General features: G+C 42.9%; 1 protein-coding gene across 4 annotated transcripts in view; it reads left to right on the top strand.

Annotated features, from left to right (window-relative positions):
* LOC147020112 (pumilio homolog 1-like) overlaps positions 1-5,835 on the top strand; it is a 234,385-nt gene extending 228,550 nt beyond the window's left edge. For all 4 annotated transcript variants that reach the window (XM_085895137.1, XM_085895138.1, XM_085895136.1 and 1 more), the window contains one exon: positions 4,030-5,835. In XM_085895137.1, coding sequence (XP_085751263.1) covers positions 4,030-4,164 — 135 coding nt within the window. In that variant the 3' untranslated portion in view covers positions 4,165-5,835. The remainder of the gene's footprint in view (positions 1-4,029) is intronic.
* The last annotated feature ends 7,346 nt before the right edge of the window (positions 5,836-13,181 follow it).

The following is a 13,181-nucleotide window of genomic DNA, read 5'->3' as shown; positions in this document are numbered from 1 at the left end:
AGTGATTCATCAGTGTGTGTGTCGTCTCTCGGATGGACGATAAACTGGAAGTCACATCTGCCAGAATCCCTCACCCCTATCCCTCTTTCTGACCCCTCTCTCTCTCTCTCTCTCTCTCTCTCTCTCTCTCTCTCTCTCTCTCTCTCTCTCTCTCTCTCTCTCTCTCTCTCTCTCTCTCTCTCTCTCTCTCTCTCTCTCTCTCTCTCTCTCTCTCTCTCTCTCTCTCTCTCTCTCTCTCTCTCTCTCTCTCTCTCTCTCTCTCTCTCTCTCTCTCTCTCTCTCTCTCTCTCTCTCTCTCTCTCTCTCTCTCTCTCTCTCTCTCTCTCTCTCTCTCTCTCTCTCTCTCTCTCTCTCTCTCTCTCTCTCTCTCTCTCTCTCTCTCTCTCTCTCTCTCTCTCTCTCTCTCTCTCTCCCTCTCTCTCTCTCTCTCTCTCTCTCTCTCTCTCTTTCTCTCTTTCTCTCTTTCTCTCTTTCTCCCTTTCTCTTTCTCTTTCTCCCTTTCTCTTTCTCCCTTTCTCTTTCTCTCTTTCTCTCTTTCTATCTTTCTCCCTTTCTCCCTTTCTCCCTTTCTCCCTTTCTCCCTTTCTCCCTTTCTCCCTTTCTCCCTTTCTCCCTTTCTCCCTTCCCCCCTTTCTCCCTTTCTCCCTTTCTCCCTTTCTCCCTTTCTCCCTTTCTCCCTTTCTCCCTTTCTCCCTTTCTCCCTTTCTCCCTTTCTCCCTTTCTCCCTTTCTCCCTTTCTCCCTTTCTCCCTTTCTCCCTTTCTCCCTTTCTCCCTTTCTCCCTTTCTCCCTTTCTCCCTTTCTCCCTTTCTCCCTTTCTCCCTTTCTCCCTTTCTCCTTTCTCCCTTTCTCCCTTTCTCCCTTTCTCCCTTTCTCCTTTCTCCCTTTCTCCCTTTCTCCCTTTCTCCCTTTCTCCCTTTCTCCCTTTCTCTCTTTCTCCCTTTCTCCCTTTCTCCCTTTCTCCCTTTCTCCCTTTCTCCCTTTCTCCCTTTCTCCCTTTCTCTCTTTCTCCTTTCTCCCTTTCTCCCTTTCTCCCTTTCTCCCTTTCTCTCTCTTTCTCTCTCCCTTTCTCCCTTTCTCTTTCTCCCTTTCTCCCTTTCTCCTTTCTCCCTTTCTCCCTTTCTCCCTTTCTCCTTTCTCCCTTTCTCCCTTTCTCCCTTTCTCCCTTTCTCCCTTTCTCCCTTTCTCCCTTTCTCCCTTTCTCCCTTTCTCCCTTTCTCCCTTTCTCCTTTCTCCCTTTCTCCCTTTCTCCCTTTCTCCCTTTCTCCCTTTCTCCCTTTCTCCCTTTCTCCCTTTCTCCCTTTCTCCCTTTCTCCCTTTCTCCCTTTCTCCCTTTCTCCCTTTCTCCCTTTCTCCCTTTCTCCCTTTCTCCCTTTCTCCCTTTCTCCCTTTCTCCCTTTCTCCCTTTCTCCCTTTCTCCCTTTCTCCTTTCTCCCTTTCTCCCTTTCTCCCTTTCTCCCTTTCTCCCTTTCTCCCTTTCTCCCTTTCTCCCTTTCTCCCTTTCTCCCTTTCTCCCTTTCTCCCTTTCTCCTTTCTCCCTTTCTCCCTTTCTCCCTTTCTCCTTTCTCCCTTTCTCCCTTTCTCCCTTTCTCCCTTTCTCCCTTTCTCCCTTTCTCCCTTTCTCCCTTTCTCCCTTTCTCCCTTTCTCCTTTCTCCCTTTCTCCCTTTCTCCCTTTCTCCCTTTCTCCCTTTCTCCCTTTCTCCCTTTCTCCCTTTCTCCCTTTCTCCCTTTCTCCCTTTCTCCCTTTCTCCCTTTCTCCCTTTCTCCCTTTCTCCCTTTCTCCTTTCTCCCTTTCTCCCTTTCTCCCTTTCTCCCTTTCTCCCTTTCTCCCTTTCTCCCTTTCTCCCTTTCTCCCTTTCTCCCTTTCTCCCTTTCTCCCTTTCTCCCTTTCTCCCTTTCTCCCTTTCTCCCTTTCTCCCTTTCTCCCTTTCTCCCTTTCTCCCTTTCTCCCTTTCTCCCTTTCTCCCTTTCTCCTTTCTCCCTTTCTCTCTTTCTCCCTTTCTCCCTTTCTCCCTTTCTCCCTTTCTCCCTTTCTCTCTTTCTCCCTTTCTCCCTTTCTCCCTTTCTCCCTTTCTCCCTTTCTCCCTTTCTCCCTTTCTCCCTTTCTCCCTTTCTCCCTTTCTCCCTTTCTCCCTTTCTCCCTTTCTCCCTTTCTCCCTTTCTCCCTTTCTCCCTTTCTCCCTTTCTCCCTTTCTCCCTTTCTCCCTTTCTCCCTTTCTCCCTTTCTCCCTTTCTCCCTTTCTCCCTTTCTCCCTTTCTCCCTTTCTCCCTTTCTCCCTTTCTCCCTTTCTCCCTTTCTGCCTTTCTCCCTTTCTCCCTTTCTCCCTTTCTCCCTTTCTCCCTTTCTCCCTTTCTCCCTTTCTCCCTTTCTCCCTTTCTCCCTTTCTCCCTTTCTCCCTTTCTCCCTTTCTCCCTTTCTCCCTTTCTCCCTTTCTCCCTTTCTCCCTTTCTCCCTTTCTCCCTTTCTCCCTTTCTCCCTTTCTCCCTTTCTCCCTTTCTCCCTTTCTCCCTTTCTCCCTTTCTCTTTTTGTCCCTTTCTCTTTTTCTCTTTTTCTCTCTCTTTCTCTCTTTCATACATACTCTCTCTCCCTCTCTTCCTCTCTCCCTCTCTTCCTCTCTTCCTCTCTTCCCTCCCTCTCTCACCACCCCTCTATCTCTCTCCTAACCCTCCCTCTGATCCCCCACCCTTCCTCCTATGTCGAGGAGACTGCAGCATGTACAAATCAGATTCGGAGTGAGCCGAACAGTGGGGTGCAAAGGTTGTTGCATGTACCAGTATGCATGCATGCATGCAGACATTTTACCAGGTCGATAGCGTGGGTTTAAAATGCTCCCGCCCCAGGTGTCGTGTGCGCGCACGCGTGTCCTCCATAACTCCAAATTCATGAAACCTAGCAGCCTGAAACTGCAAGCAAACTGAGGGAACTCCAAGGGAGTGCATGAGTGAAAATTGGATGTTTGGGTTGATTAAAACATCCCTTTTGAAGATAATTAACAGCCTTATATTTAATTATTTCCTTTGTAAGGCGCATCCTCGGTTCCTTCACTGAGGTCTTAATTTGCCATTTTGTTTTTTGGCCTACTCAACCATGCCTTGACTTGTAATAGGCTGCAACGATCTGAACAAGGTTTCCCCCCACCCCCCCCCCCCCACTTTCCTCACTCATATTATCGAATGCCTGATCATCATACCTACGAATCGCTTGCAGTGCTCATAAACACCTGGAGATGCCAGCACCCGTGACTTTATTTAATTTCCACACATGCCATAACCTTGAAAATCTCTTCAACTAAAACCGAATTGCAAAGTTTAAGCTTCAGAATTGAAATTAGCAGCATGTCCGATTGCTAAAGAAGGGTTCATTTGTCTAATTCGGACATAGTTTGATATTTTGGGCGTCTCCGGGAGATGTGTTTCATACGACAGCTCGGTGATCACAAATCACTTGCCAAGGAAGCTGTTCGCTATCATTTCCCTCACCGAACCAGAGGGTATTCCATTTGGGTCTGTTTGTTTGTCTGTCTGCACAGAACTTTAGTGTTTTTCTCCGCAATTGCTTGTAAAATTGAGACAAGATTTTCGCCACAGCAGCGCCGACTGATGTGGAATGTTTTGATAATTATGACGTCTTAGGTCACGTGGTGTGGCAGCTATGTTGGAAAAAGGGGAAAACTTTGCCAGGTAGAGAGATAGCATGTTTTTCAATGCTTCCACCCAATTTCATACACCGTAGAACCTCAGTGGTTGAAAAGAAAGCGTTGCTGTTTGGGCGCATTTCCTCGCCCTTCCCTTTACATCCCCTCACGCTGCCTTCCCTTCCCTTCCCATCACACTACCTTCCCTCCACCTCCCTTCATGCATACCTCTTCCCATCTCCACTCCCTCATGGGCATCCCCTGGCGGTCTCCGCGTGCTGTGTTAACATGATGTTTTGACGTACCCCATTTTCTGGCTCAGGGCTTTAATGACTTTATTTTATTGCAGTTTGTAAAACATTCGTGAGTGAAGTGTGTTTGTTATTCTTTCAGATAAGACCACACATCCCGACGCTGAGGAAGTACACTTATGGCAAACACATTCTCGCAAAGTTGGAGAAGTACTTTGTGAAGAATAATGCCGATCTGGTGGGACCCATTGGTGTTCCTCCGAACGGTATTCTGTGAATTACTGGGAAACCTTGAGCCCTTTCACATCAAGTTTTTCCATTTAAACAAAAACAGTTTGCATGCTTTTTGATAATTTTCAGTCTTGTACTCCTCCAAGTGACGGTGACATCTTTTTGATATTGTAGCATTTCACGTTGTAGATCTGATTTTATTTTTATTTACCACGTGCTTGTTATAACATCAATTTGGAGAGGTGAAGTTATTTCTGAAGAACACTGGAGTTTATTTTAATTTTTCATATATTGATCAAGGATGAAATCCAAAAATGAACTGTACTTTGTCACTGTTATCTCTCCCCCCCCCCACCCCCTCACCCCCAATGTAGATACAGTGTACATATGTTGAAATATTTGTTTAAGACCTGGCACTACTGGTTAAATTGTTTTTTTTTGTTTTTTTTAACATTGCCATTCTGAAATGAAATGCAAGACAACCTTGTGGAAGTTCATTGGAAGGCTTGCTATTTATTATTATTTTTTTTTTGGTGCCAACTTGTAAGATGTTCAACATATACAAAATGTCTCCTCAGAAGATACATTGTGAATTGGTTTCCTGTACATTTGTACATTTTGAACCCCGTGTATCAAAAATCACTTCACCTTTTCACATCGACTCACGCCAGCCATTTTGTGCGCACACACCTTTATGATGTGGTTCATAGTTAAAATATTTTTCACTTTTCTCCTTTTATTTTGCTGTGTGTGTGCGTGTGTGTGTGTGCATATTGCTGAAGTATGGAAAAGTAGATTCTCCAGTTAAAAGGCGTTTTATTGTGCATAGTAATTTACTTTTTGGTATACCTGTAATAGCGGATGTTGTAGTAAGGTTGAAACGAATCTTAGTTAACAGCAGTACATATACTACTCTGCCCCGATTGTGAAATGTGCTTTTATTTTGTCACTCTCCTTTTTGTACAGTGGTGTATTTTTTTTCAGATTTGTCGAACTGTGACTACAATGTAAGATAGTGTCCAATTTTTTTTTCTCATTTGAAGATATCCTGTTAACAAACTATCTATTAATTGTATATTATGTGGAAAGCCCTGTACATGATCCATCCGGAGACTTTTTGAAGATATCCAAAGTTTGAGTGTAACTAATAGTCACGTATCTTGCCTTTCTGCATATATTTTGGAACATTTCTGTATATTCCGTCAAAGCAAGGGCGTATAGACTATGGTGCAGGCTGTACAGTCGGCGTAACACTGGGCAGAGAGCGGTTTGGGTTTTGAACATGTTGGAATGTTTTGAAGCGCATGTGTTGCAGAGCCGTTCCCAATAGACGCGTTTTCGCCGACGCGTAAATCATGACGCCGAGATACCGGGTTCAAAAGCTTAAGCTACTTGCTTATTTGAGTTCAAGGCACTTGGTTGGGGGAGAAGTTAAAAAAAAGGACGTGAAAAAGGTTCTTTTCTTCTTTTTTTCTTTTTTCTTATTAATCGGCCTGCGCTTTCTTTTATTTTATTCGTTTGATTCCAAGTACATACAAATTGTGTAATTGTAGTATAGCTTGAAATAATATAATCATTTCAGTTTAATTAGGTTTGCTTCTCTTGCAATGCAATTCATGGGTGATAAATACTCTTCTCCATTTGTATTATACGCTGTAACAAACAATTGTGAATATCACTATTAAATAAACAGTTTCTGCTCCTTTCTGTAGGATAACACTTTGATTTCTCTGTTATTGCATTGTCGGTTCATTTGAGATTAATGGTGCATTTCTTATCATTCTATTCAAGTTAATGTTTTTGAGAAAAACCAGTGGTCCAAAGATCTCATTGTAATAGGTGATTATGATGAAATATTTTATTTACCGGTTTAGCGCTCTCCTCTTCCAAGGATTGTCCGGATCGATGTTGAGGGTCATTTTGTCAATCGATCAGGATTGGGTGCCAAATGTTTGTGGATATTAACGGGTTAGACGCCCTTTTGGTCTTTGTGTGGTGAGGATTATTGGAGTTCAAGAATTGGACATGTTAGAATAAAGACAAAATGGTGTAAGAATTGGCACATCCAAAGAAATGAAGCTTGTATCGCTTTAGTAACCATAATTCAAGATGATCCGCTTGACCAGTGACAGCACCTGACAGTGCTTGCTGTCACTTGTATTGGCTGTTTAATTTGGTGTTGCACTTGAAAGCTGCTATTTGCAAAATTCAAGAAGAACAAGAAGAGGAAGAAACCCTACCAGCAGCAGAAAGACATTTAAATTTTTAACCACAATAATTTTAAAACTGGTTTTGAGTATAGTTGGATAGTTTTTTTCCAATTGTTAAATTACCAGATTCTGATAATGGTTAGAACATCGGTGCAGAGTCTGGTCAGTCCATGGTTGGAGTCTGACTGGCCCAGTTAAAGCAAAGACCAAAGGTTGTGCGGCTTCCTTGCTTAATGATCAGCATTTGAAGGGTAGAGCACAGATAAAAACTGTCGTTGCCATCTCAATAGTGAGTTTGGTGAAAGTGTGGTGGGGGGGAGGGAAGGGTGGAGGGAGGGGCGGAGAAATAAAAAGCGACATCTGAACTGTCACTTTATAACTGCTGGCAGTGATGTCCAGGTACCTAGACGTCCATTATTGAAACAACACAGGATAGACGCGTTACAGACCAAGTAATGTGTTGCATTCAATCTATTTATTATGTTTGCAGTTGACCATTTTTCCTGGGGCCATCGTCGGTATCAATGGCATTGCTACTACTACACCCTCATACCCATCCAGGCGCAACCAAGTGAGCCTTATTCAGCTGAGCTAACAGCTCAAATGATTAAATAATTCTGGCTGCCAGACCATGTGGCCGATTGATTTGAAATTTAAAACATACATTCTCCATTTCTACTAGATCATAATTGTGAAGATTCATGATTATTTATGAAGCAGTTCCAGAGAAAACATTCATTATTTTCTTTCAATTCAGTATGGCTGCCAAATCATGTGACCTACATCAAAAAAAGGAGGGAACTTCTTGTTCATCATGGATAGGTGGTCAGACCTGTAAAGTTTCATCTCTGGTAAGCTGTTCTGGAGGGGATTTCAAAAGTTTTTTTTTCAATCCAAACTGGCTGCAGAACCACGTTGCCTATGACATATATTTACATTTTGCCTAATTGGGTCGGTGATCATGCTCGTCATGTTTCATGTTAATTGGATAAGATGCGTTTTTCTATCTAAGATGGCCACCAAATCACGTGTTTATGACGTCATAATTTTAATCCTGTATGCAGCAATGGGTGTTGGATGATACTTGTGAAAGGTTGCTTCGATAGGATAAGCGGTTCCATAGAAAACATTGAATATTTTCCTGCAATCCAATATGGCTGCCAAACCATGTGACTCATCATTTGTGAACTCCCTGGTATTCACAAGGCTTGGGGAACATGTGAAGTTTCCCCCTCTTACCAGCTGTTCTGGAGAAGATTTTTCAGGGTTTTAGGGTAAAGTCAAAATGGCTGGCAAACCATGTGACTGACATCAAAAATGGTAGGGAAATTTTTCTTCGTCATGGGTAAGTGGTCACACCTGTGAAGTTTTGCCTCGTTCTTGTAAGCCATTCTCAAGGGGATTTTTAAAGTTTTTAATCTGTAATCCAACATGGCTGCCGAACCATGTGACATTAATTATTCGTGAACACCTTGGTATCCCCAAGTGTTGGAGAAGGTGTTTGAAGTTTCACCTTGATTTGTCGAGCTGTTCTGGAGAAGATTTTAAAAAAGGTTTTATGGTAAATCGAATTTGGTTGCCAACCCATGTGACATCAATTAGTGGGAGTTTATGGAATGGCTGTCGTTCGGCCATCGTCTGTCCGTTCAGAAATATTCGCAACTACTCTGAAACTAAACATGCTATTTAGATGAAACTTTACCATAACGCTCATCACCATGCATCCACCAACGTTTGTTCATATGTTCTATGGGGGTTACCCCTGAAAATCGGTATGTGCTTTCTTTTCAGAAACTGCACATGCAATTCTGATGAAACTTGACCACAACCTTCATCACCTATGACCTATCAAAGTGTTAATGCCATGAGAAAAATCAGGGTTGAAGGGGTTATAAAGGGGGGTTGCCCCCCAAAATATGTATTTGCGTTCTCCAAAAGTACACACACACAATTCCGATTAAACTTGACTACAACCTTCATCACCCGTAATGTACCAAGGATTATCATTATTGTTTACGTTGAAGGCTCCAGCCATGGACTAAATAGTCCTCATCGAGGCCAAGCCTTAAATATACGAACTGCATTTAGAAAAGTAAGGAAAGAGGGAATGGTCAAAGTTTGAAAAGTAAAAAAATCTGCTTTTTGAAAAGGGGAAGGTTATAAGTGTTTGGGAAGACATGAGAAAGTAAAGAGTTCCAGAGTTTGGCAGTGGAGGGGAAGAAACAAACATCGTAACAACCCACGCTTGAGTTGCCAATGGCCATACAATAATCATGTGATGTAGTGGCTTGTTGAGTATTCCTTGGTGTCACTAATGGTGGAGGTACACAAGCAGCAAGTTCTTGTGAGCAGAAACCGAAGTAATATCTGTAGAAAAGAGAAAGAGAGCCTACTATGCAGCGTAATTTGAGTGAGTCGAGTTTTGATTTCACATTGGTGGAGTTGACAAGTCTAATAAGTTTGGATTCAATTCTATCCAGTAAGTATGAGGAGCTGGAACCTCCCCTGATGTGAGAGCAGTACTCTATACAAGGACGAATCAATCCTTTATATAGTTGGAGCAACTGTTCAGAGGAGAAGAATCTTCAACATCTGAACAGGACTCCTAATTTCTTCAAGGCAGACTTAGCTGTTTGTGTAATGTGTGGATTCCAGGATAAATTTGATGTTGGAGTAATACCTAGTAGGTTTATTGTATCACATGATGTAATTGTAGAGCTTTCAAAGGAGATTGGAGAGATAAGAAGTGTTTTAGAGGGAGATATGAAAAGAAATTTAGTTTTAGAAACATTAAGCTTAACTTGATTACATTTGCCCCATTGGGAGATCTTGTCCAAATCCGAATTTAAAGAGGTGGCTGTGATGAAATGAGATGTAGATCGAGTGAGGGAAGATGGTGCAGATGGGAAAGACATGGAGGAATATAATGTCGAGTCATCAGCATACGAGTGCATTTGGTTATTTGTGGAAGAAAGAAGGTCATTGATAAAAAGAAGGAAGAGTGTTGGGGACAGAACGGAACCCTGAGGTACACTGCTGTTGATGGGGAAGGGGGGAGATGTGGAACTATCAACAATTACTGAGATAGAGCAGTCGGAGAGAAAGCTCGATATAAGAGAGCAGAGTGAATGAGGAAAGCCGAAAGAGGGAAACTTGGATATCAGACCCTGATGCCAAATTCTGTCAAAGGCTTTTGAGATATCAAGGTTTAGAATAAAGGATTCCCCAAAGTCTCTCAAAGAAGAGGCCCAGACATTCGTAATGTAAGAAAGGATATCACCTGTCGATTGGTGATCCGTATTGGTCACATGGAAAGCCGTATTGGTGATCAGATAAAAGATTGTGAGATTCAAGATGCTTGGAAAAATGGGAATTGAAAAGACATTCAAAGATTTTGGAAACAGTAGCATTCAGCGCAATAGGATGGTAGTTATAAGAGTTTGAACAATCACCCTTCTTTAAAATAGGCTGTACTCAGGTATGTTTCTAGGTAAGAGGAAAAGTTTGGGTTTTTAAACAAAAACGAAACAAACGAGCAAGCACAGGTGCAAGTTCTGAAGAACATTCCTTCAAGAGATGGGGAGGAATGCCATTTTGACTGTATGAAAAGATATAATATGGAGGGACATGGGATTGGTGAGGGGAGCATCAGAGGGAGATGGAATGTTAGAGTCACCCAGTGTGGAGTTAGAGGACAAGAGAGAACCAAAAAGAGTTGCTTTATCGGTCGGAAAGACAGCGATAGCAATGTTGCGGACTCTGGGTCGGGGGCGAGAAGACCACGAGGGGGGAAACTACCTTGGGTTCCCACCAGACTCTCCGGAATCGCAGGCTGTCGCACACGAATAACTTCGTGATCCGGCGGGTCGCTAATCGACCCTGAACGCCATCAACTCGACCACGTGACTTGGGATCCTCCATTTAATAAATACCGTTTACCTAATGGTCATGTGATCTAATTACTGGGGGGCACGCCCTTGGTATGCCTTGTTCAAACTGGATCAGATGCAGTCAAGCGTAACTGCACAAGGACATATCGGCTAGAAAACAGATTGTTGGGGGATAGCGTCCCATCTAGGCTCGGATACAAACCATGCTGGACCAATGAAGGAAAAGACAAAAACGAGCTGGGAACATTTCTACACAAGCATCTATTTACACTCAAGCGAGGAAAGGTATGTGGCACGGTAAATTGGGTTTATTGCTATGTACAGCAGATTATAGCAAGGAATTTTTGGGGTGTGATAAAAGGCAAGCAATTTACAAAAGCAGACACAGAGCAGACTTATCCCGTTATAACTTCCACAATCTTAACATGCTACGGCAGGTGCTATCACGTGCAAATCCAAGGAAGATTAGAAAGCCAGAAAGAAAGAGCAGATGAGGACAAATGGCCTCGCAATACCTGGCACGGTCGGCCGACTAACTCAACCCAGTACGCTTAGGGGTAGGTTTGAGGGAAAATGCTGGTGTCTAAGTTGTGGGGGGGGGAGGTGTGGTGGAGTGCAATATGGGGGGTGCGGTCGTGCCAGAGGAAAATGTGATTGCGAGTCAGTAATGGATGCTCTTTTGTGCATCCAAAGAGGATGAGATTAATAGAGGGGTAGAGAGAGAGAGAGAGAGAGAGAGAGAGAGAGAGAGAGAGAGAGAGAGAGAGAGAGAGAGAGAGAGAGAGAGAGAGAGAGAGAGAGAGAGAGAGAGAGAGAGAGAGAGAGAGAGAGAGAGAGAGAGAGAGAGAGAGAGAGAGAGAGAGAGAGAGAGAGAGAGAGAGAGAGAGAGAGAGAGAGAGAGAGAGAGAGAGAGAGAGAGAGAGAGAGAGAGAGAGAGAGAGAGAGAGAGAGAGAGAGAGAGAGAGAGAGAGAGAGAGAGAGAGAGAGAGAGAGAGAGATGGAGAGAGAGAGATGGAGAGAGAGAGAGAGAGAGAGAGAGAGAGAGAGAATGAGAGAATGAATGAATACGAATATGTGAGGTGACAGATGCCTCACCTAGTTGTACATACAGTACCAGTCAAAAATTTAGACACACCTACTCATTCAAGCGTTTTCCTTTATTTTTTTACTATCTTCTACATTGTAGAATAAAGTGAAGACATCAAAACTATGAAATAACACATGGAATTATGTAGAAACCAAAAAAAGTGTTAAACAAAGCTAAATATATTTTATATTTTAGATTCTTCAAAGTAGCCACCCTTTGCCTTAATGGCAGCTTTGCACACTCTTGGCATTCTCTCAACCAGCTTCATGAGGTAGTCACCTGGAATGCTTTTCCAACAGTCTTGAAGGAGTTCCCACATATGCTGAGCACTTGTTGGCTGCCTTTCCTTCACTCTGCGGTCCAACTCATCCCAAACCATCTCAATTGGGTTTAGGTCAGGTGATTGTGGAGGCCAGGTCATCTGATGCAGCACTCCATCACTCTCCTTGGTCAAATAGCCCTTACACAGCCTGGAGGTGTGTTTTGGGTCATTGTTCTGTTTCAAAAACAAATGATGGTACCACTAAGCGCAAACCAGATGGGATGGTGTATCGCTGCAGAATGTTGTGGTAGCCATGCAAGTTAAGTGTGCCTTGAATTCTAAATAAATCGCTGACAGTGTCACCAGCAAAGCACCCCCACACCATCACACCTCCTCCTCCATGCTTCATGGTGGGAACCACACATGCAGAGTTAATCCGCTCACCTTCTCTGTGTCTCACAAACATGGCGGTTGGAACCAAAATCTCAAATTTGAACTCTTCAGACCAAAGGACAGATTTCCACCGGTCTAATGTCCATTGCTCATGTTTCTTGGCCCAAGCAAATTACTTCTTATTGGTCTCCTTCAGTAGTGGTTTCTTTGCAGCAATTTAACCATGAAGGCCTGATTCACACAGTCTCCTCTGAACAGTTGATGTTGAGATGTGTCTGTTACTTGAACTCTGTGAAGCATTTACTTGGGCTGCAATCTCAGGTGCAGCTAATTGACAATTTCTGAGGCTGATAACTCGAATAAACTTATCCTCTACACTAAAGGTAACTCTGGTTCTTCCTTTCTTGTGGAAATCCTCACGAGAGCCAGTTTCATCATCGTGCTTGATGGTTTTTGCGACTGCACTTGAAGAAACTTTCAAAGTTTTTGAAATTTTCCGGATTGACCGACCTTCATGTCTTAAAGTAATGATGGACTGTCGTTTCTCTTTGCTTAGTTGAAGTGTTCTTGCCATGATGTGGACGACGACAGCAAGACAAAATAGTGGTCTTTTACCAAATCAGACTATTTACTGTCCACCAACCTTACCTTGTCACAAAACAACTGATTGGCTCAAACACATTAAGAAGGAAAGAAATTCCACAAATTAACTTTTAACAAGGCACACCTGTTGATGGAAAAACATTCCAGGTGACTACCTCATGAAGCTGGTTGAGAGAATGCCAAGAGTGTGCAAAGTTGGAATCAAGATAAAGGGTGGCTACTTTGAAGAATCTAAAATATATTTTGATTTGTTTAACACTTTTTTGGTTACAACATAATTCCATGTGTTATTTCATAGTTTTGATGTCTTCATTATTCTTCCACAATGTAGAAAATAGTAAAAATAAAGGAGGTTTCTACATAATTCCATGTGTTATTTCATAGTTTTGATGTCTTCACTTTATTCTACAATGTAGAAAATAGTAAAAATAAAGGAAAACCCTTGAATAAGTAGGTGTGTCCAAACTTTTGACTGGTACTGCAGATATGTGAGTGCAACATGTACCTCCATGGGATGCTCCGCTTGAGCGTTCCCACCTCGAGAGTTGGCGCATTATCTCCAGCTTAGTCACATTGCCGGGGAATCCACCCCAAACCCACCTCCTTCAAATTCCCTGC

This window comes from Eptatretus burgeri, chromosome 9 (genome assembly GCF_056783735.1).
Source record: "Eptatretus burgeri isolate ZD-2024b chromosome 9, Ebu_testis_v1, whole genome shotgun sequence".
NCBI lineage: Eukaryota > Metazoa > Chordata > Myxini > Myxiniformes > Myxinidae > Eptatretus > Eptatretus burgeri.
Note: the sequence above shows the minus strand (reverse complement) of the source record. Positions and strands in the feature narration are given on the sequence as shown.